At 30.3% G+C, this 25,316-nt stretch overlaps 1 protein-coding gene across 1 annotated transcript; it reads right to left on the bottom strand.

Annotated features, from left to right (window-relative positions):
- Positions 1-21,542: 21,542 nt before the first annotated feature.
- Positions 21,543-23,921, bottom strand: LOC108344722 (30S ribosomal protein S21, chloroplastic). The gene is made up of 2 exons (XM_017583192.2): positions 23,352-23,921; positions 21,543-21,783 (listed from the first exon to the last, which is right to left on the bottom strand). Exons 1-2 carry the CDS (start codon positions 23,795-23,797, stop codon positions 21,678-21,680), a joined length of 552 nt encoding a protein of 183 aa, XP_017438681.1. The 5' UTR covers positions 23,798-23,921; the 3' UTR covers positions 21,543-21,677.
- Between the last annotated feature and the right edge of the window lie 1,395 nt (positions 23,922-25,316).

Below are 25,316 nucleotides of genomic sequence, written 5' to 3'. Positions count from 1 at the left end.
GGACCACTTGCCATGAGTTAAGGCCACATGCTAGGCATGCATTTAAGGTATGATTGAGGCTAACATTTAGCTACCTAAACAAATTTCCACAAGTTACTTTATTTTGAACAAAAACTTTAACAGCTTTATAAAAAATATATATAATAAAATAAGTTAAATTTATTTTTTAACATGAACCAATACAGTTTATTTAATCAAATTGATTAATGAAGTTACAACAAATAATATATATGACATTATTTTTGTCAAAGTTGAAGAGAGAATTAAGTTATAAACATTTAATGTATATCTTGAATAGGCCTCGAAATTATGTTTGTCCTAAGACCAAAACTCACTATCTCGATTAGACCAAACACAAATAACAAATGATAAATTCTGAAAATAAATTTGTTAATAGTACAGTCAATAAATGTTATATGTCAAAATAGAATTATTGTTATGTCATATTTGATAAAAGAACATTCACAAGAAATCAAAAGTTTATTTAACATAAATTAAAATTAAAAATAATAATTGAAGGAAGCAATTTAATAAACAAATTTTAATTTGATGAAAGTTAGTTTTATTTTATTTTTTTGAAAGATTTTAGTGTAGAAGCTCCTCCGTACAACTCATGACAGTGATACAAAGTTTGAATGTTCCAAAATAATGTTGTCAAAATAAAAAGTGTTCTGAAACCTACTTCGTAATTGTTAATTAAGTTACCATGTTTTGTAAGTAAAGACTCAAAGTTTATGGCTCATTATACATATATTCGCTGTCAAAAAAATCATTAGGATTCGGCAAATATTTCTGATCATTACTATTAATACTTAAATAGTTACATGCTGTATTATGTATAAATAAAATAAATCTATTTTCGGAGTAATCAAATTTCATAATCATGTGAAAGATTTTCACTCTAGCTCTCATTTCATTGAAATTAAATATAAATATTTTGTTGTAAGAATTGTTCGGAAACTTCTACGATAGCCCATATCTGAAAGAAACTTTTTATGTAATGATATAATTAGGCCGGAATCATGTTTTTTGCGACAAGTCAGCGAAATTATCATCATGTGAGGCACGTGTTACATTCTTTTAGATAGTAGGTTTAGTAGATGTTATGTTTTTCAATTTTGATGAACATATAATGCCCCTTTCACATCTCACATGACTTTTGTGCGGTTTTCTTATTGTACACTCTATTTTTTTTCTGCACTACAAATTTTATATTATGATGTCAAATATTTTCCTTTTAAATATATATATAAAATATTAAATTAATTAGGTAAGTAATACTTATTATTTATTAAATGTATTTATTACACGAAATTGTATATTTAGTGAGACCTTACAACTCCTAAAGTAATAGTGTTTTCTCTCTTCGTAAATTTTATTCCTTTTTGAACGACATTCAACTTCTTCTATTTTTTTTTCTCATTTTCGTTTTGAATCATCTCGTTTGAAACTTTGCCCATTTTTCGTTTATCTTCATTTGAAACAAGTACATCTATTTTATTCGTTTTTTTTGTTATACTTTTGTTTTAAAATGGAAATTTAGCTTTTACTTTTATTATATTTTACATGGGTAGGATTTCAAAATATGGTTTGTATTGAAAATGATCTTTCTGATTATTGAAGAATGAGGCAAAAGGATTGATCGCGAAAGATTTTTTGTTCTTATTAGAATTAGAAGATCGTGATTGGATCCACATATGTTTAGTAAAAAGAAAGAAAAAATATTCTTTTTTAAGAATAATAAAAAGGAAAGTGTTCAATTGGAACATGAAAACGTGACTGAATTGATCCTAGTTACTCTTCAGAACGGAATAGTATTCACCAAATTTTAAAAGTCAAAATGAATAGTTTCATTAATAATAGAATTTCGAAATATAATTTAGAGAAATACTATTTTGAAATTTGTCTTAGAGCACCTGATTTCAAAATCAAATCCAGTTAATAAACTAAATATATTTAGAAACTCATTGATTTCGAAATCCAATTTAAGAAACTCATCGAATTTTGAAATCTGGTTGAGGAAACTCATCGAATTTCGAAATCTGGTTAGAAAACTCATCAAATTTCAAAATTCGGTTTAGAAAATCACCAAATTTTGAAATATGGTTAAACATTCTCCCAAATTATGAAATTCGGTTAAGTTTTTTCTCAAATTTTGAAATTTAATATTATTTTTTTTATATATTTTATTTGCTTCCTTTTTTAAAATTTATTTTGCTTGTTTTGTTTATAAATTTCTTAATCTCTAGTTAGGTTTAATAGGTTCGGAGGTCCTTATATTTGTGGGTTCGTTTCAATTGGGTCCTCCAATTTTGAAAGTGATCAATTTGGTCCCTAATTTAACAAAATTGAGTCAATAATACCCTTTCCGTTAACTATAATGGACAGCGTTAACTTTTTAAACATGTGGCATGTTGAGGCATCCTTTTATTTGCAGGTTGCACAGTTTTATTTGAAGGATGCTTCAACATACCACATGTTTAAAAAGTTAATGTCGTCCATTGCATTTAACGGAAAGGGTATTATTGACTCAATTTTGTTAAATTAGGGACCAAATTGATCACTTTCAAAATTGGAGGACCCAATTGAAACGAACCCACAAATATAGGGACCTCCGAACCTATTAAACCTCTCTAGTTATTATTATTGAACAATTGAGCTATTCTATAATGATGTCATGCTTTAAGTGATTATAGTCTAAGATGGAAGATTATCCTTTAAGTTTTATGGAATCACAAGTAAATTTCAGCTTCATGTCATATTTATCTTCTTTTGTAAACGAAATTTTTGAGGGAGATTACACAAATAATTTTACAACTGATCAAATTTTTCCCACACATAATGAGTTAATTCAGTGAATTCCAGGGATTGCTTTTGATCTTGGTTTTGTTGTTACCATTATAAGATCTAATAAAGCTAATGGTCAACTAGAGAGAAAAACAGGTGTATTGCTAAGATGTGAAATGGTTAGAAAGTACAATAAATACAAATATGATGTTCAACCTAATATATCTGACACAAGAAAATGTGATTGTCCTTTTAAATTGAGAGACAAAACAATTTCTTATAGAGAGGATTGAGTATTGAAGGTAATGTATGGATATCATAACCATGATTTGTCATAAACTTTAATTGGTCACCCTTTGTTGGGAGGTTAAAATAAACATTTATTGCTTATTGATATGACTAGGAATTAAGTAAACCGTACAAAGATTCTTATTACTCTCAAAGAAAATAATGAGTGTAATATGACAACAATTAAGCAAGTATATAACGCAAAATACAGTTATAAACAATCATTCAGAGGCTGTAATTGAATTACAACAACTGATCATGATGTTAGAACGTGATAAATGCATCCACTAGAGTAGATATGTAGACGAATCTGAAGTGGTATGTGACCTATTTTGAACACATCCTGATTTAGTAAAATTGTTGAATGCATTTAATATTTTTTTTCTTAATGGATGACACCAACAAAACCAACACATATCGGTTGTCATTACTTGAAATAATTAGGGTCACATCAAGAGGGTTGACTTTTTCAGCTGTCTTTGTATTTTTATCAAGTGAATGATAAAATAATTTCACTTCGGCTATGGAAAGGCTAAGAGGATTATTTATGACATCTGAGAGTGACCTACAAGTCATTGTTAGGGACAAAAACTTAGCTTTGATGAATGTTATTGACATTGTATTCCTTGAATGTTATCATCTCCTATGTTGTTTCCACATTTAGAAAAATGTGCAAGTCAAATGCAACATGTTAGTAAATTTTGTTGAAAGGTGGGATGTTGTCATGAAAGCATGGGAAAATGTCATGGATTGTGAACATGAGTCAATCTTTAGTGATTTTCTTGATCGCCTTTATCATGATTGTAATTCATGGTCTTTATTCTTTGACTATGTCAATGACTCTTGGGTATTTCTGTATAAGAAATACTTTGTATTTAGGAAACACAACATCAAACATGTATGTTTGAATATTATTTTATTTAGTTGTTTTTGTTAGATGTTTTACGATATTGTTCATGTCATTTGTATCAAGGTTGAGTCTGCTTACTAGAGTTTGAAGAAAGTATGGGAAAGAAAAATAGAAGATCTTTGCTCATGTTAGGATGCAATTCATTACATCATCATCTTTTAACATAATGAAATAAACGCATCATTTGAAAAAGTACAAATCTCATTAGTGAAACTTTTAAGCCAAACAAGTATAAAAGATTGTTTGATATATATCAAAATATTCTTTGAGATGCATTGCTTAGGAGTTCAATTGAGTTCAACATATAAGATTTGATAGTGAAAGTTATGGTTGCTTTTTGAGATGAACATATGTTCTACCATATATTTGTGAATTAGCATGATATGACCTTAGAGTGATTCCTCTATCAAAAATTCATATCATGTAGACTATATTGAGCTTTTCAAATATTTCATCAAATGAATTACAAACAGAGTTATGCATTCAAAAGGAACTTTATTTGGTGCTCAATTATTTTAAAGAAGTTGACATTTCAAGAAAAATGACAATCAAACATAAGTTACTTGAAATTTCTTGTTCTATTATGTGATGAGAATCCAAGGGGGTGGATTTGTCTTTTACGGATCTATCTAGGTTGTAATGCTAATAAGCAAGAAATTTGAGCAAAATTAGTTTTATGAATTCTGGTGAAGAAAAGGCAAGAGGTGAATATGAAAGGTGGAAAGAAAGAATCATTCTTTCCAAGAAAGGCAACACACAAAGGATGGTAAAATCCTTTGATACAACTAAGGGTTCTTGAATTAGTTAAAAACTTAGGAGAATCACTCTTACTAAGATAAAAGAGATAAAACTCTAATATTTTTTAATAACATTCAATTCATATTCATTTGATCAAAATGGTTCAACTTATGTATATTTTACACTTTACTTATTATGTCTTACCTTTTTCTTTTACAAAAAAGTTGTTTCATTAATTATAGGCTAATATGGAGAAGTTAATCACTATACCAGACATGGGCTATGCTATTGTTAATCAATATAATATCATTTTAGTTTGTTTGTCATTGTTTCAAAATATTACAATCTTCCCACTACATAATACACTACCTTCTAATATAAGACAACATCGACTAATCAATATAGGATATGTTCATGGTTCTCATTTTGTGCAGGTAAAGTAATTATTATTTCTTACCATTATAAAATAAGTTCCATTTACTAATTTTATCTTTACAGGTTCACCTACAATAAGGTTGTCCTTTACCAATGGTGGATATCATATCATATACCCTATTACCCCGAGATTCGGGCATGGTTATATTTTTATGTCCGTAGGTTGCAAACATTTGTAAAGTTGATGGACACCATTACTAGTTATGTAGACTTGCGTTAAGATTAATATTTATGTTACGAATTTCTTTAGTTACAAACATTAATTTGAAGTTCAAAACAACATAAATAATAAAAACAATGGTATTACATATAAATCAACATAGGTCAAAACATCATTAAATAAAGACACTACTATGAATGATTCTTGTGTACATTATGACCTCCTCTACTGTTGAGGGCATGTTCTTCAAACACCTCATGAGTTATCTGTAATGCCTTGTTAGTTTGGTCTTAAGCTACGATGCCTTCACTCACATCATGACAAGCAATCATCCTCTATAAGATTGTCACAACGCGTCTGATAACACCTTGAAATGACGAAAATAACAAATTAATTAACATTGTTTCATAACATAAATACATAAACATTGTTTGTTTACATGCCAATAAAGTAGATTCTGACTTCAATCTCTTATAAACTGGAATGTCATCTGGGAGATGCCGGCGAAGTCGTGGTACGAGACTCGGTTGATCGTCGTCACCAACCCTTATGAACCATTGGAGGTATCCCTCAATACATGCAGATGGAGAGGAGGCTATTGTGACATTCACTAACACATGATCGACGAAGCATAACTAACAATTATCAGTGGTTGCTAAGCCAGCCTCTAGAACAACATTTTGTGATCGCGGGATAGACTGCTCATACCCAAATTTCCTTAGACACGTTTAGGTAGATGATGTACAATTCCACCCACCTTGATAAAGTTAGAGAACATATAGATTATTAGATGTGGGCAAAATTCGATGTGATCTATATGAGGCCTAGCTCACCCCTATCATATGTCAAGGCATCTAATTGTTCTCTGGCCTCATGTAGGTTGGAAATCTACCTCCTTGTCATAAAACTTGTGGTCTAAGGTCTAGCCTCATCATAACTAGCTAACAACTTCCTTCTGATATCAGGTAAGTGCTCATATATTCAACTCTATAGGTAGATGTAGCAGTATGGATATGTCATCTAATGGGATAGTCATCTCACCAATAGAGACATGGAAAATGTTTGTCTCTCTATGACAAACGACACTATCAACCTTTTATCGGTTTAATCAAACGAAATATCGCAGAGAGACATTGAACCATAATTTAACATATAATTCTAAACAATGAGATGACATGCTACAAATTTATTTAATTTTTTTTTCATTGGAGACCAACTTTATCTTCCCTCAATCCTACACATAACAATGGCATATAAAATTTAAACAAGTCATCAACCATAAAAATAAATAAATAAATAAAACATTACTAACATTGATTTTCCCACAATGCATATGCAATATGATCAGCATAGCTCGTCAATAAAGAAGTATCGTTATGTTGCTCAATAACATTCTCCTACCGCTGAATAACATCACTAGTGCAGTCAAGGGAAACGACAATGACTATTTTCGCTCATAGACATCGGTTCCTGAACCGAGGCATATACAGGCAAGGTAAAAAGGGTAGGCTTTTTGCCTCGGTTCATAACCGAGGAAAAAAGGGGTAGGTTTAAGCCTCAGTTCCTTATGAATTGGGGAAGTATCTGGGACTCTACTGCCTCAGTTGCAACTGAACCGAGGCAGTAGAGTGTTTTTCATTTTATTTTTTTTACGTTTGGTTTCACCAACTTTTCTGCCTCTTGCGAGACCGATCGGTTTCTGCGTCCACCGTCTATGTTGTTTTTTCTGCATCCACCGATCGGTTGTGAGAAGCTTGATAACAAGGTATCCACCAATCTTCAACACTCCAAGTCTGCCAAAACGGAGCTGCCAACGCCGGCGACCTTGACACCCATGGCCACCACCATCAGCGCCTCCCTCGCCACCACTCGCGCAACCAGAGAACAACCCAAAATCAGATAACGAACGGGAAACCCCAATTTAAGAGTCGAAACCCATATCCCAGCCATCAAAATCACTTAAGAAATCACAGAAACCCTACATCTCAAATCACAGAACAAATCAGATCATCAGAATAGAAACCCCCAAAATTTAAGAACAACCTAAACCCTAAATCGCAAAATCAGCACCACCAAAATTGCAAAATCATTGTGCAGAGAAGCAACAAAGGAAAAGAGAACGGAAGCCTCCCCTTTGCGTCGCGAATCAGGACGGCCAACGTCCTCGCACAGTCCCCGCGACCTCGTCGCACCATCACTTCATGATCGTTGCGCCTCCACGAGCCACCACCAGCGCCGCTGCAAGCCACCACGAACTCTGCCTGTCACCTTCTCTCACCGTGCAGCGAAGCAACAAAGGAAAATAGAAAGAAAGCTTCCCCTTTGCGCCGCGAATCAGGACCGCCAACGTCCTCGCACAGTCACCGCGACCTCGCCGCTCCATCGCTCCGTGATCGTCGCGCCTCCACGAGCCACCACTAGCGTCGTTGCGAGCCACCACGAACGCCGCTTGTCGCCTTCTCTCACTGTGCGACGAAGCAACAAAGGAAAAGAGAAAGGGAACCTCCCTTTTGCAGTGGAGAGAAATGGCAGAAGCTTGTGCGAGATGAGAGATAAAGAGAGAAAAGTATTCGCTATTTCAGGTATATGCCTCGGGTCCCCGCTGAACCGAGGCAGTAGATCAGGATTCAAAAAGTTGTCAGACCAAAAGTCAAATCTGCAGGAATTTTTTAAGGTGTTAGACACCAGTTGGAATTCTAACCGAGATCATATGGTATATATGCCTCAGTTCCTCTTGAACCGAGACAGAAAAGTTCGATTAAACTACGAAAATGCCACCGCGTTCTAATAGGCTTCGGTTGCTCCTAAACCGAAGTCTATTTCGTGAGTTTAAATCTTCTTTTTTTACTAGAGCATCCTCCTCCCACTCAATAACATTTTCCTAAACATCAAGACCAATTAATGGACTAGCTTCTCCAACTTCACCAAATTTTGATATATGGTAAAAGAGTGCACTAGATTTTGAAATTTAATACACTCTCTAACCAGGTTTTGAAATCTAATATTTCGAAATCCAATATTAAATTCAAATATAATACTTTTTAACCAAATTTTAAATTTCGATATTAAATCCTAAATCTTCATATCCGGAACCCTACAAATTTGGTTCCTACTACGCGATTTCGACATCAAGTTTAAAAAAAATACAAATTTCTATTATCACTAATATATAGTAAATTAATGCATGTAGTAATACAACCTTCCTCACTGTGGGTGTATGATGCACTGTGTGGGGGGAGTGGGAGAGGGATGTGTTGCATAAGGTGTAAAAAGTGAGAGAGTGAAAAGTGCACTGCTAGGATTAGGAAAATAAAATGTGAGAAAAAGTGAATGGATAGATAAATATAAGAAGAAAAAAAATATTTTTTTACCCTAATCAAAAAGATTAGTATCAGTCAAGGGATTTAGAAAAATTTGATGGAGTAAGAAAAATTGGAAGTGCAGGAATAAAACCACCTTTTTCGTTTAGAATTGTCAAATGGCCACGTTACTTGTCATTTATTATAAAATAGTTTTCGTCTACCATCAAATATCTTCTTTCCAACTAATCAAATTAAAAATATTAAACAAGTTCTTATGTTTTTTCTTTCTTTTGCTTTTTACAATATTTCTTTTCTATATTTCTCTTTTATCAATTATTTATTTTTTATATTTCTTTTTTCCTCTCTCTCTCTCTCTCCCTCTATATATATATATATATATATATATATATATATATATATATATATATATATATATATATATATATATATATATATATACCAATAATGTTTTAGATGGGATGGGTTATATCGAAGTGGAAAAACGCTATTAGTAAATTCTATAATTTTACATTTCGAAACTACCTATCATTTGTTTTTCGTGAAATATTTCTATTAATTTTTTTTTCATATTTTACTATCAATTCTTATTACTTTTTGCACATTTCTCACTACTCTCGTGATTTTAAAGTTTTATATATTATATTATCATATTATTAGAAAGAAATGTATTATTTTTGCCAAAGTTAGAGATAAAACGACGTCATGTTATAAAGACACATCAACACTTGTTACACATATACAAAAAGTGAAAATTTAAAAAAATAATAATAACGTGATAAATAAGAAAAAAGTTTAAGTGACAAAAACTGTAAAATAATTACACACAAAACATATATTCAAACATTTTATTACTTATTTCAATTTATTGATAATTATTATATTTGTAGCTTTCACATTCTATTCAATAAATCTTTTTTTTCTTTTATTTTGATGAATTTACTCATAAAATGTGCATTTGAAAGTACATGTTAAAAGTAAGTGGTGGTTTGGTTTCTTTTATCATTTGTGAAAGTAATTGGTGTGGAAAGACTAATACATGACAAATAAAAAGAGACAAATTTACGACAACATGTTACATGAGCCAACTAATTTAGTTTAATTTAATTTAATTTTATTTTATTTTATTGTGTGTGTGGTGTGTATATATATATTATAATTGGGTGGCAGAAAAGTTTGAGGAAGAAAAAGTCAAAAGAAGCCAAGATGTAGGAGAACGTAGTGGGTAAGGATAAAGAAAACTAGAGAGAGAAAACGTGAGGAGGTAGATAAGAGCAGAAGGAAAAAGGTGGCTAATGAAAATAGATGCTAATTCCTTTTGTATGTTTATGCTTTCTTGCACAAAATGGAAGAAAAACTGTTATTTATTCAATTTTGAAAATGAATATATTCTCTTTCTAATATCCGTGTGATTTGTCCCATTCATTTTTAAAAATGTTGAAAACATCAAATTGTTTTTTTTTTTCTATAATGGACGCTGAAGTTAAAATTCTTTCTTGTTAGACGTGATTATAAGATTTCGATCGTAGAAATTATACGTTCACTTATATGATGTTACCTGGATATAACGAGTTTGACGACTAGTTGTGGATTATAGATTAATGAACTCTCATGATAATTATAGAATAATTGATGGAAGTTTATTTGCTGAAATTTTTAAATACTTAATAATAATAATAATAATAATAATAATAATAATAATATTATTATTATTATTATTAGAGTTAAAAAATTTATTAGCTTTTTTAGCTACGTTACAATTTGAGTTGTTTTTATTTTGAATTTGGTTTCGATATTTTTGACAATTAGATTGAATTTCTCGTTTTAGGAACATGAAAGTGTGTATACAAGTTTTTTGAATTTTGGAAGCCCGTTAAATATTTCATTTTACCAAACACAGCCCATCCCATCCCATGATATCACCTTTGGTGAAAGACACGTCACTTTAAATTAATCACATTAAATTTCCCTATTTACAGGTCTTAGGTCTCCTTCATTTGTATTTACTTTCCTTTAAAATCTTAATCTCAATCATTATTTTCTTTCTTCTTCAATTATGGTATATGCTTCTTTTCTTGTCTTCTTTCTTCAATATGTTTTTACACTTTACGGTAAGTAATTTCATACCGGTTATTTTGGAAATTTTATTTAGGTTATTTAGCATAAGCATACGAGAAAAAAAATATAGGGCTTTAGACTTCGATTAATCTAAGTCTATTATTTATTTTATATTTCAATTTTTTTTTGAAATCAAAGTCTATTTTTATTTTATTTTTTTTAAAAACTTAGTTTTAATTTTTTTTCCATCCTCGTCTTCCCATTATTTCCCACTTCAACACAGTTGTAGAATCAATGTGCTTCCCACCAACAAATAGTTTTACCATCAGCCTTTCTACTTCCACTTTGAACAAAAGATATTAAAAAATATTAGGAAGAAAAGATTATGAAGAGAGAAAAACAAAAACGCAAGATGAAATAACGAACCTCTCGTCGCTTTCAAAATAGAAAGGAAAGGGAGGTTCGCAATGGTGATTAAATGACACAATTCGCATTAGTGACGACAAAGGGAGGAGAGTGGAAGAGTGACAACGAAAGTGACAATGTGGTTCACATTTAACGATGAGGAAGGGAGGAGAGTGGCTCTTGTAGTGGATGAACAATGCAGTTGAAATATACAAGAAAACACTAGAGCGAGGGCGAATATTATTTTCTAAAACTTTTTCAAAAGGTGTCTGAGTTTCCAAAAGATTATCAAATAAGGATATTCTTTAGACAATGACGTAGAAAACTTACTAAAAGATTTTAAAGAAGGAAAATAATAAAACACAATTTTTATACTAGTTCACTCTACCGAGCTACGTCCAATTCTCCCTCAATAACTCTTAAGGGGTTCCATTAATCTTATCAGAGATTAGAATGAGTTTAATCCAATCTTGGTTACAAGTATTATTACCACTCTTGGTCCCCTACTAATCCTAACTAGTTCAAGTATTATAAATCACTCCATATTTTTCTAGTCAATCTTGACTAGTCCGAGTATTATCAACCACTACTAGTTCACCTAGTCAATCTTGACTAGTCCGAGTATTATAAACCATTCCTGGTTCACCTAGTCAATCTTGACTAGTCTGAGTATTATAAATCACTCCCAGTTCCCCTAGTTAATCCTAATTATGCCAAATTTATTTATTCATTGTTGTTGAGTATTATGACCACTCCTGCTACCCAAGTATAGTTAACCACTCCTGGTCCTCTAGTCTAACCTGACAAGTACACGAGTAATATGAGTGTTTTTAATACAAAACACTTGGTTTTTTTATTACAAAGACAAATTGAATAAACTCTCATGGAGAGGATTAAGAAGATACAAATCAATCTTTGAATTTATAAGGTTTCTTCTCTTAAATTGAAGAGCATTAGACAATATAAGCTCGTGAAGTTCTTTCTCTCTTTTCTTTTCTACTTCTCTTTTCTTTTCTACTTCTACTCTTCCTTTTATTCTAAAATCTTGCACATTTTGTGATCTTGAAAGGGTAATGGGTTGGAAGGTTGGGCAATGATTATGACATATCTTGAAAAAATCTTAGAGCCTAGAATCATGTAGGATTTGTTGAAGCTATCTCAAGATAGGATATGGTGTATAAAGTTGACAATTGGATTCTTTAGGTGGGTTTGATCATGAAATGTTTGGGGGAGACAATCCTAAGGTTTTATGGTGGTGATTTGGCAAGGTTTATAGTGAATGTTGGATTTATTTAGGATATGGCTATGTTGTTCTTCAAAGAAAGGAAAGGGAAGAACAAAAATAGAAAAACAAATAAAACAAGAAAAGAATGAATCACTTACAAAAGGAACAACTTGTTCTTGAAGTCAAAGAAAGGGTAATTAATTTTATCTTTTCAAGTTCTTGCACCTTGGATAAGCTAAACAACACCAAGAGAACACAAAGGAGAGAGTCTCCAACTTAATACTAAGAAAGGACTAGAAATTCTCTAGTTAAAGAGGAAAAACTCATATTTCACAAACTCAAATACTTGTGTATTAAATGTTATTGAAGTTGATTTGCAATGCTCATTTAAGCTCCTTTATATAAGCCTTTATTTGTGAATTAACTAAGGCCTTTTGTTCCCTTTTTCATGTTTTGAATGTAGAATATTAATAACTATGAATGCCCCTCTAGTCAACTCTATGCTAACAATTGGACTTTATTGAAAGTTTTTCAAATTTTTTGTGAATCTTTTTAGTGTCTAATCATTAATTAATTCATGTACTTATATAAACTAAAGCATGGGTTCCAAGTTGTCTAGGAGAACATGAGACTTACTTCTTGGAATAAGATGATGATGCATGCAGAATCCCCCTTGGAGATATGTTTCAACACCATCTTATGATATAAAAACATCTTGGACTTATAACATATGTCTAACACACCTTGAGATTCTTTTGGTCTTTGAAATTTTGATTCTAACACACCTTGAAATATTGTCTATTTCTTTTATTATAATTTATCAAGTGCATTTTCTAATACCTTCATTAAACCATATAGACTGATGATTTTTATATGTGGTTTCACACTAGCAAACTTGATATTTTGTTATCATCAAAATCATGGTAGCTTTGGACAGGATAGTTAAATATATAATTGTGTTTGATAATGAGTGAATTATCTATGCCTTATAAAACTCTTTATGGCACTTTAACTTGACAGTGACTAAAGTTAAGATGAAAAGTTCAATTCATATATTCCAAAATCAAACAATTCTTCTTAACATAGTTTTGTGAATATTCAAATTCAAGTGTGAACAATTGACCAATTTAATTATTCAATTAAATCAGTTATATATACAAATCAAATCAAAGGATCATTTAATAAAATTTGTATCTAATTATCAAATTAAGATTTCTAAAACCAAAATTGCAATTTATAATCAAAGAGAAGAACAAACTCCAAGTGATCAATGATTGGTACAAAAACTTAATTCAAATTATTTGATCTTGATTTTGTGAATTGATCTTCAAATATTAATTATCTTTTGATGAATACCAGAAAATGCCAATGGGAAGAGAAGAGGAACAGTAAAAAGAAGTTGAGAGTAAATAGTAAAAATGAGATGAATAAACATTTTCTAAAACTAAAAAATCAAGCAAATGATTTATGTATAAGAGTTTATAACACATTTATGTCATATATAGGCTATGAAATTTGAAGTAAACATGGTTCTAAATGCATTATCATTAGGTTCATAAACCCAATTACAAAAGTTTAAATTAAATCAAACAAAAATGAATCTCCAAGGGTTATTTAAAAAAATTCAGCGTATCTCAACTTCTAAACGTCATACAAAAAAAAAATAGTAGAGAACTTTAAATCGTGCAAATCATATGTTAATTTTTTGAAGCCTCTGGAAATATAGAATCCAATGTAACTAAAAGAGGGCCAGATATCTACATCAATAGTTATGGCTACAATAGTGATAAAGGTAAGAGTCAAAAATACAAAAATTAAATTAATATAGATTCAATTTCTTCTAATAGGAAATGAGTTAATGAAGATAAAGCATATAGAAAGTACTTTCGATATACAATAAAACAATAAATATATATAAAAAGATGTTTCATGAAATATGAAGTAGGTTTCCACGTATGTTTAGAGACTTTAGCATCATCATTAATGGATTCATCTTGGACGATGAAGAATAGGGTTTTGACTTGGAAAGAATTGTAGATTTGTGTGACTTGAGAAATACTTTTCTCACATATAGGGGAAGTCAAATGTTCTTATCTAGATAAATTTTGAAAAAAAATAAATTTATTAGAATATAGACTCATGATATATGAATTATAATTATGACGTTCGAATACAGAATGAATGTTTACTTCTAAAATATTCTTTATCGTTCTATTCACCACAAACACAAAATGATAATAATATGAAAGTAGAAAAAATCATTAAATAATTTTTTAATAAATAATATATTTATAAACTTTTAGGCCTCTACAAATAAGATTTTTTTTTCAATTCTTAGTTTGCACTTTATTCAATTGATGACACTTTCACACACACAATATATATATATATATATATATATATATATATATATATATATATATATATAAATAATGTCCTCAGGCAAGGAGGTAATATGTTGTTGATTATAATATACTTAAGTTTCATTTGACAATAATTTTTTAAAATATAAAATGAAGCAACAAATTATATTTGAAAACAAACTGAATTAAATACACGATCAATCAGATATAGAACATCAAACAATCAGCATCATGGTTGCAGAACGTTTTCTAATATAAAGAAATGATTTATGATTGGTTATGTCGTTCCATAAAAGCGATCAACCAACTCCTTTTCCATTTTGATTCATTCACCTTACAATATTCATATATGCATTAATTATGCTATCTGTGAGACAGTGCTGGGCCATATAAAAATAACTCAGAGGAGACATGTGTAAGGTGCATAGTGTGGCTGAGATGGAAGAAATGTTAAGATCAAATGTTGGCTCTTCACTTCTTCAAAGGCTGTTTTGTCTGGATATATTTGACATAAATTACCAATACTTTATTCAACCAAACATAATCCAAAACCATACACTTGCCACCTCAAACAATAACCACAAATAGCGACAACTCAAGTTTTGTCTATTCTTCGCGACAGAGGTTGTGGTGTTGGACATGTGTTGCGTTTTGGAGTTATCATGGATTGTGCCATGAATTCAGGCTTTCGGTGCTTGGTTCAGATCTAAGGTACAAAATCCAGACAATTAAGTCCTATCTGGCTAAGACTTGTGCGCACCAAGACATTTGAACCACACTATAGTTTTACAGCCTATTGTGAACAGTGGGAATTTTCAATTCAGTTATGATATAAGTGAAATACCTGTTAACAAGACAATTGTTAGCACTACGCCGCCAATAAATTAACAACTATGAATCATGCTGATATTGGCTCGCAAATTATAGTTTATTTTATGGATGATCTAGTGGTAACATGCACCTTCTTCTAATACTGACCAGAACTTTCAGTTGTTTGGTAGTCCATTTACTAGAAAATTAGTCTGAAGATTCATCAACTAAAAGTTTAATAAGATTTATGAATCATTAATATATAGTTTCTATTGAGACTATTGACACTAGTACTATTTGGAGAAGTAGTTTAAGTAATGGAAACTATCCAACACAACACCCATGGCCGCTAAAATGATAGAAAAAGATGAATATTCAATCATCAAGACTCTTCTATGTTGAATAATTCTATAGGTTTATAATTTCTGTGTAATTTTAAAGATTTTTAAAGTTATAATTGGGTTAGGGTTAGATCTTAATTGGGCCTCCAATTGAGTCTTGCATCTATAACATATAAGAAGAGCATAGAAGAAGATCTTGAAGCATAGAAGGAAGTCTCATAACAAGGAGAAGAAGCATTTTGCTACAAAATTATGAGTTATGATGGAAAATTTGTAGGTACTTCGATCAAGTGATTCCAAACAAAACGATCAAGGAGAAGAACCTATGGAAAATTATGAGTTATGCTTAAATGCTTTATTCTTGTACATAAGGTATGTAGGAATAATCTTCATCTAGTTCTTCAAGGATCCTTTCTTGGAAAAGGAACATTCTGATTTTCATTTTAGAAGCTTGGAGAGTTTAATAATTTTCCAATTCCCCTTTAAGTTTTTGTTGCAAAGAGGAGAATAGGGATCCATCACTGAGTGATGTTCCAACCTAGTAACGAGAAACTTTGTTCACATTCAGGGGCATTTCACAAAAATTAGTTATGCTAATTATGTTATATAAATATGAACATGTATTGAAAGTTATTATTAAATAAGAATTGACGTTATAATGTAATAACAAAAAAATGAGTTCATTGAGACTTCACTAAGAGATAAACTTCACGTTTTAATTTCTGTTGATAGTGAATTTTTTTCGTGGATGTGGATTGAAGTTATATGAAAATAGGGAAAAGCATAAGAATGGATAGTTGAATTATGATGGTAGAACTTTTTGACACTTTTAGCAAATATAGTTTGATGGTGAATATTAAGATGATAGTTTTATACATTAAGCAATCGGGTGATGATAGTTGTATTTCATGAAGAATATCAGACGAAGACGAAGCTTTATAACTTAAATAAATTACTTGTTTAATTTTTTTTTACATGTAATTGTGTAGTGACTCTTCTTCTACATTAGTATAGATAAAAATAACAAAGTGAATAGATAAAGAAATATATAGAATAGACATTATATTCTTTATCTCACCATGCAAATTATGTTGAGTTTTTAAATTTTCTTTGAGCTCATAGGCATTCTTGGCTAATCCTCTAAATATTGTATGGACTCTAATCATTCCTAAATAACACATTGAGTATTATTTCAACAAGTTACTTTTAAATCACTCTTGACTAAATAAAGCATTAGTTCCCAAGTCATTTTAGACACAACATAACATTCAACTAGTGTTGTTAAAATGGGTTGTAACTCACGAGTCAATCTGGCTAACTACGGGTTTGAGCCGGGTTGGGTTTGAAAAAAATATAATTTTTTGATGCGGGTTAGTTTTCAACCCAGTTCACTTAGAACCCGGTTCACCGGGTTAAACCCGTGGTGTGCCGGGTTGGCTCACCAACCCACCTAATTTAATTTAATTATTTATTATTTTTTGTTTCAATATTATTAGTTTGCATTTTTTTATGATATTGTAGATGGTGATAAAGAAGAAGATATTTCAAGAGAGAAAAATATTATAGATTTATCTATTCAAGACTCTAGTATTATAAATGGACAAGTGATACAAAAATTATCAATATTAAAAACTTATTTGTTTGTCTTTTGTACATGTTTTTGGATTACGCTTTGATGATATGATACTTTTTTTTTTTGAATTTTCTTTGGAGTTTAACGTCATTTTAGTATGACGTTTATTTAGATTTGAATTTAAAAAAATTATAATTTTTTTATTTAAAAAAAAACTTATAATTAAATGAACTAGTGAGCCAATGCGTTTAATCCACCAACCCGTGACAGGTCAGGCCGAGTTCGAATTTTTTCAGCTCGTTAATAAGTAAGTCAGGTTGGGTTGGCTCACTAAGTGACCAACTCATAATGAGCCGGGCTGGGGTGAGCCATATTACCTGTTTTTACAACTCTACATTCAACATGCCATTTTTAGCTTATATAAATATTCTTCCTCAAGCCACTTATGGCTTAAACAAATATTCATTTATAAGTCATTTCTAGCTTAAACAAGTACTATTTTAATATGAACAACTTCAAGTTAGTAACCATCTATGTTTTACCAAACAGTCGCTTTTGGATAAAATGGAAAAAAAAAACCTTTTTCAACATATTATAACCTTTTTAAATCAATTTTTTTAAGTTTAATTTTAATATTATGGTATGTACTAAACAAAAATTCTAGTGAGTACTTGTATGAAAGACTCACAAACAAATGAAATGAAAGCTAAAACAAATAATACATCTCTAATATCATTTTCTTCAAACATCATCATCAAAACAATTTTTTGACTTTATTCTTGAAGTCTAACAATTTCCTACCTTTTTATGATGACCCATAGTTAATGCATCCAAACTTAAATGTTGGAGATAATGACCCATAACAAAAAGTGATTTCTTTCGTTAGAGTTTTCAAACACACAAATACAAGCTTAAAATCTCAAAAATCTCAAAACAGATGAACTCCCCCTTGCTATTATACATCTCTTTCTCTAAGCTCCCCCTGCAAAAAATATAAGGAAAGAAAAACAATAAAGAGTTGAGATTAATGGTCACAATATACATCTATCCAGGAATACATGCATACACTCTCCCCTAGGGCATAATTGAAAACATATTTTGAAACGAATCATAGAAAATAACATGTGCCAAAGAAAAGATAACAAATATTAAAACTAATAAATCAATTATATATAGTAGAATGTACATTTTTATCACCCTTTGAAGTAAAAAAGTTATGCAACTTAAGTAGAAAAATATTTATAGCTATCAAAAAAGTTGCGTAAAGAAGAGATAACAACTAATGTTCCATGGATCACACTCAATGCTTCTCAACATCCAAGCTTGACAAATGATAGTAAAAATATTAAGAATATTGGAAGTCCCACATCGACTAGAGATAAGGATAATTCATAGTTTATATAAGTGAGTGCACACCTCACCCTATATGTTGATTTTGTGGGATTGAGTTAGACTTAAAGTCTATTTCTAACATATCAAAGTCATGGTTGGAGTCTATTCTACGCTTAAGGCCACCTATTATGCTTTTTTTTTCTATACACTTTCTTTACTCAAGATCAATCCACATATTCGAACAACCTAACAATCCAAAAATAAATGATTCTCTAAAGATTATATCCACATTTCAACAATTAACCAATTTAATTAATCGAGTAAAGTTATTTATATGAATTAGATTTCAATATTATTCAATCCAATTTGTATTCAATTATCAAATTATAATTCAATCGATATTAATTTGATTCTAAGATCATAAATTCAATTTGATATCACAAAGAAAAATCAAAATTCAATTAGAGAAGAACAAAGTGAAAGTAAAGAACGATTGAATCGAAACTCAATTTGGCTTATTTGATATTAATTCCATATCTTCATAGATTTAGTTATCCATTAGAGGAGAAAAAAATGTAGAAAAAAGGAGAATAAAAATCAAGAACAAAAATGAGAGAAAAGATGGAATTCTAAATTTCTAAAAACTAAGCCAATGAGTTTTGTGAGTCTTATTTTAAGCACAATTATATAGGCTTTGAAAACTAAAGCATTTGACCTAATTTCCTAATTTAAGCTTTAATTAGGTCTAAAAGTTAAAAACATGTAAACTAAAACGAACAAAGATCAAATCCATAGGGTTTTGTTTACAATTTTCAAAGAATCTACGTTAACTTCTACAAACTGAAAAAGTAGCACAGAAATCCAAATCCAGCAAGTCATATAGTCCATTTTGAAGTCGTAAAAGTGTAGAACTTAATGTTACTAGAATCAGCTAAAAGTGATATCTACAAAGAAAGTTATAGTGAAAATAATGAATAAAGGTCAAATTAGCTAAAAATATAAAATTAAAGAAATCATATGTATAATAAACCTAATTTATTACTAATGCAAGAAAATGAACTGAAAAATTTTAAATAAAGCAAATGACAAGTGTAATCACTTTATAAAAAAACTATAAATGCATGCATAAAATATGTTCTATAATATTGTCAAAATAATACTTAGTTGAACCATAAATAGGTTGAAAAAAAAAACTTAAACGAGGTCAATTATGAATTTTTAAAAACTGAAAGAATACTCATTGGATTAGGAGTGACTTTGAAAGAATACTTTTTTTAGTCAAAAGTAATTTGGGAAAGATTAATTGTGTATACTTTGTAATGAGTTTTCCTAATGAAACTTGACTTATTGATCAATAATTGAACATAATTTATATGCTTAGACCAACCAATATAAAAATGTCAAGTATCTTTTCATTTGTTATATGTTGAAATTGTTTAACTAACTAAACAATAAAGGAAAAACTTAAAACTAAACATGCAAAATCATTTTATACATAAGTTCATCTTCGTATCATTTAATATTGTTTGCATAAATGATACAAGCAAAAATTGTGAAAAAATTAAAACATAATTTAATCATCTGTTCTTGTGTTATTTTCTTATTTTCACAAGAGTTATTATATTTTAAAAGAATTTAAAATGTTTTACGATAAAATATATAGTTTGAGTAAGAAATCATGAAAGAAATTAAAAAATATAATTTGAGCAAATGAATTCTTAAATTTAGATTGAGAGTTTCAAATTCCATCTAAAAGGTAAAAATTTGAAATCCTTGCATTCTCAAATTTATGTTTTGCTTTTTATAGTTTCTCCTTTTATAGTTTCTTCTTATATCAACTTTAGCCAGAGTGTCATCAACTTAAATAAGATTGAGATCTTATATCAATTTTAGCCAGAGTGTCGTCAACATAAATAAGACTGAGACATTGTCAACATGCTTATATTTTAATTGATATCGACTATAATATTTTTATTGATGTTAATAGGAGTTTTTTTTGTTATTTAAGTTTTTAGATTTTAATTTTATTGTACACTGTTATTCCTTACTCAATATTAATTAAAGTTTTTCTCAACATCTCAGGAAGACTTTTCTTTTATAAATGTAAATTAGATTTTTTTTTCAATAAACGTCACTCGTGATTATTATTATTTTTTTTGTCCATGTCTCCCATATTTTTTTTATCATCAACAAGAATGTTATTTTGTCAATAATTTTCTTAGATTTCTTTTCTAGTGTTAACCAATGTTAATTAGGAAAATTTATCATCAGCGTCGATAAAACAAACTGGCAAAAAAAACCCCTCAAGTGTCAACATCATCAAATAACCTTGATATTAATCAAATAAAACAATTACAGTCAACGTTGAATGACAAAAGGATTATGAACATTGAATTTTTTTTAATTTTTAACAATTATTTGATATTTAAATCAAATATTTTAATTTGCTATTAATTAAAATATTTTATACATATAAAAATTAAATTCACTAAATTTGAATTGTCTTATCCAAATAAAATATTTACAAAATAAAACAATTAAAAATAAAATTAATTTAAATTAATGTATTTGAGTGTTTTAGAAATTATATATACACAAGGTTAATATAATAGAAATACATCCATGTGTGTAATGAACTTTAGAAAAGTTTTATCTAATTTTTTGAGTAAAATGTTATTCTTTAGAAAATGCTTTTCTAATATTTTTCTTAAAAAGTTATTACCAGCAACTTCGTAATTTTTAAAATTATTTTTTGTCTTCCCAGGTTGCCAAACAGTGAACCAGAAACAGAACTAAATAAGGACACAACAAAAGCAAGTTACATGATATTAAATTCAACGCCATAGAAAATCCACCCAAGAGCACATTCTACTTAACAAAACTTACATGCAGTGAAATCAAAGAAAGCTACAGAACTTCGGGGATGAAAGCATTAATACAGAGTATCTCCATCAGGTAGATCCCAGTTATCCTCATCTTCTCTCTTGGTTGCTGGCACATCCTGTTTTTTCTGTGCATCAGTTTTTGACATGGGGCGCCTGAAAATGTAGTCAGTCAGAAAAAAAGTATCAAAATTAAACTAATATTTGCTAATGGATATACCTAACCACAAAAATAAAATTTGTGAGCCATCCAATAGCCATTCCATTCTAAAGGCCAGCCAATAGCAAATAAGCAAAAGATATTTACACCATTCAACCAACCGCAGACAACATTGGACAGTAAAATCCTCCATAACATTGAAAGGGAACAAGCATCATTCTCTCAATGGTGTATGAATGGACATGAACTTGAGGAAAAGAAAGAGGGTGTCCAGTGCATGAGACTATCATCTCAATTGGTACATAAGAAAGATAAATGAATACCCTGTGGGAAGAAGTACACTATTTTCTAGACTTAATTTCATAGGTCACACGGCTGATAATACATATGTTGTACACACCTTTTATAACTTTATTGTATAGTAATATACTTTGGAAATGCTTTATTTCTGTTTTTAGCTCATTTCCACTTTTTAAAAGCTGGGACAAATTTGCTGAAAAATTGTAAACAAAACCTGGATTAGGTCTTTCTTTGTATTAGGTGACCTTTTGTAGTTGGGGTTAAGAACTTAATTAGAGCTCAGATGAGGCCCACTTTAGCTTCAGATTTCAGAGGCCATATAAGACCTCTAATGTGCTAAAAGCTACACATAGAAATCAATTGCAAAGTTTAAGAGTTTTTAGTTTTTTTCTTTTCTCTCCTCTTTAGTTTTTTTATCTATTCATATTCATTTCCACGTTTTACAATTCTCTGAAGATCAACTCACAGAATCAAGATCAAATCAACATCAAAAGATTTTCAGTTTGTTTTGTTTTGTTCTTGAATTTGAAGTTGATTTGTTTATATTTTTTGCAATTACTTTAATGTTCATGCAACTTAATTTTCTTGTTCTTTAATGTTCTTGCCCTTTTAATTCATTGCACTTACTTTAGTTTTCTGCACTTTAATAATTTCAGTTTCTTAGGTTATGCTCTATATTGCAAAATTTAGATAAACTTAGCTTTGTTTGAAATCACTATCAATGGCCCTCATGCAGAAACCTCCCTATTGCACATGACATGCACGTAACCTTCATTGCCTGACTCAAAGTATCTAGTGGGGGAATTTCATAGAACTCTTCCTCTTCTCACAAAATTTACACTTCGATGTATATACACACTAATACTACAAGTTCGGTCCATTTTAGATACAATCATAAAAAAACATAGACTAGTCAACAGAGGCGCACAGTGGATCCTTTCTGCTATATGTACTTCCATATGTCACACTTCAATGTAGCAGCCTGATAGCGGCATTTAGTCGAGCTATAGGCCTCCACTATGTTGATGGTGTCCAAAATCCACAGAATGGCCTATATTAACATCTGGGGAGCCTTTTATGGGGTGAATTTTGTAGGAAACCCTTTCAAGGTTCATTCCCTTTCTTCACAAGACAAATGACATAACTCGAATAACTCTTACACAAACTAATTTGGAGAAATCTAAATTTTATTTTTGTGTTTCTATTCTACCAAACACTTGTTACATAACATTGCAGCAATGTCATGAAAAATAGAAGGGACTACCTTTTGCGGTTACGTTTGGCAGCCTCACGCGACTTGCGTTTTTTCTCTTCCTGTTTGTTCTCGAAGTACCTTCTCCGCCTACACTCCTGAATGACGCCGACCTTCAACACCTCTCTGCGGAACCTGTTGAGGAGGCGCTCCTCGGGCTCGTCCTGGGCCACCACCACCTGCACGTTGTACGGTGACTGGAAGAAGAGCGTGTTCGTGTACGCCATGGAGGGGCATATCACAGAGGACAATTCAGAGCAAGAAGAAGAAGAAGTAGTAGAAGAAGAAGAAGAAGACGAAGAAGAAGGGTCATATTGCGCAATTAGGGGTTGTGAGGGTTTCTGAGAGGGAGAAGAAGTGGTGGGGTTGAATTGGATCGGCGGCGGGGTAGAGGGTGGCGGAGGTTTTGTGGGTAAGAAGAAAGAGAGGAAGTTGTTGATGGTGGATGAGGCAGCCATGGGTGATGTGAAGTGATGTGGATAATGATCACTGAAACAAAGTTTATCTGTTATCAATATCACCGTTTGGACGAAGGAGAGTGCTTTTTCTCATAACTGGATTTCTTTTTGCACCCGTTTTTCTCCCGCACCCGGTAGGGGCATGTAAGAAGACAAAATTAATCTTGCACATCCCTAACTGTATTTCTTCTCTCTACTCTCCCTATCTTTCACCAGCAAATGTAAAGGTGCGAAATTTATGTTTATGTTTTCATTTTTTCTAAGTTTTACCACCATTTCAAATTATGTAATTCAAGTTTTTTTAAAATGAACAATTTTAAAATAATTCTTTAAACAAAATTGATATTTTAATTATTTCGACTCATTTATTAACAAGTTAAAAAAATTTGAAACCGGCCTGGTCCACAACGAATTAGTGGGTTAAACAGGTTTACTCACTTAATTACAAGTTTTTTTTTAAATCCAAAAAAGTTACAATTTTTTTTGTAATTCAAATTTAAATAATTTCACTCTATATTAAAATCCGAAGACAATTTAAAATAAAAAATTAACATACAACTCATATAATCCAAAAACAAACCAAAAAAATGAATAAATAAATTTATAATATTATTGATTTTTATGTCATTTATCTATTTATAATATTAGAGTCTTGAAGGGATAAATTCATAATATTTTGTTCTCTTGAAACATCTTTTTCTTTATTCCCATTTACAATACAATAAAAAAATGTTAAATAATAATATTGAAACACAAAATCATATATAATTAAATTAAACTAGGTAGATTGGTAAACCAACCCAACTCACCACAGGTTCAACCCGAGTGAGCCGAGTTCTAAGTGAGCTAGGTTGAAAATTGGTCCATATTAAAAAATTTCATTTTTTTCAAACTCAATCCAGTCTGAACCAGTAGTGAACCAGTGTTGTTATTGTGATTTATTAGTGGTGATTATTGGTGGTTGGTAGAGCTTAGTGGTGATGATTAATGGTGGTCTTTAGTGGTAGTGGGAAGTGGCAGCGTTGCATAGGTGAGTTTATGGTTTTCCTTTTGTCTAACTTTCGGAGTGTGGATTATGGAGATCTTTTAGATTATACAATCCTAAAGTGTTTTTTTTTCTTTATTTTCACACATTTTAAATTGTGCATTTTAAATATAAATTTTGTATTTCAGAAATTTTTGCATTCTAGAATACAATCTAAAATATAAAAATTTATACTCTAAAATGTACATTGTATTATTGATTGTACAATCTAAATACAAAATTTAGTTTTTTTAAACTTCACAAATATTATATTACTTTTTTATAAGGTGATGAATTGTTGAATTTAAAGATGAAATCTCAATATTAGACCATAATTTTTAATAAAGTAGATAAGTTATTAGATATATAAGGGTTTGAAATAATGCAAATGAATTACTTGGAAGAGATTTTGTTAGGCCTTTTACAATAGATTGAGTATATATATAGTGTTTCATTGGTTTTTGTAATAAATTTGACATTTGATGTGATTATGTT

This window comes from Vigna angularis, chromosome 8 (genome assembly GCF_016808095.1).
Source record: "Vigna angularis cultivar LongXiaoDou No.4 chromosome 8, ASM1680809v1, whole genome shotgun sequence".
Classification (NCBI taxonomy): Eukaryota; Viridiplantae; Streptophyta; class Magnoliopsida; order Fabales; family Fabaceae; genus Vigna; species Vigna angularis.
The sequence above is the reverse complement of the archived record's forward strand: the minus strand, read 5'-3'. Positions and strand labels throughout refer to the sequence as shown.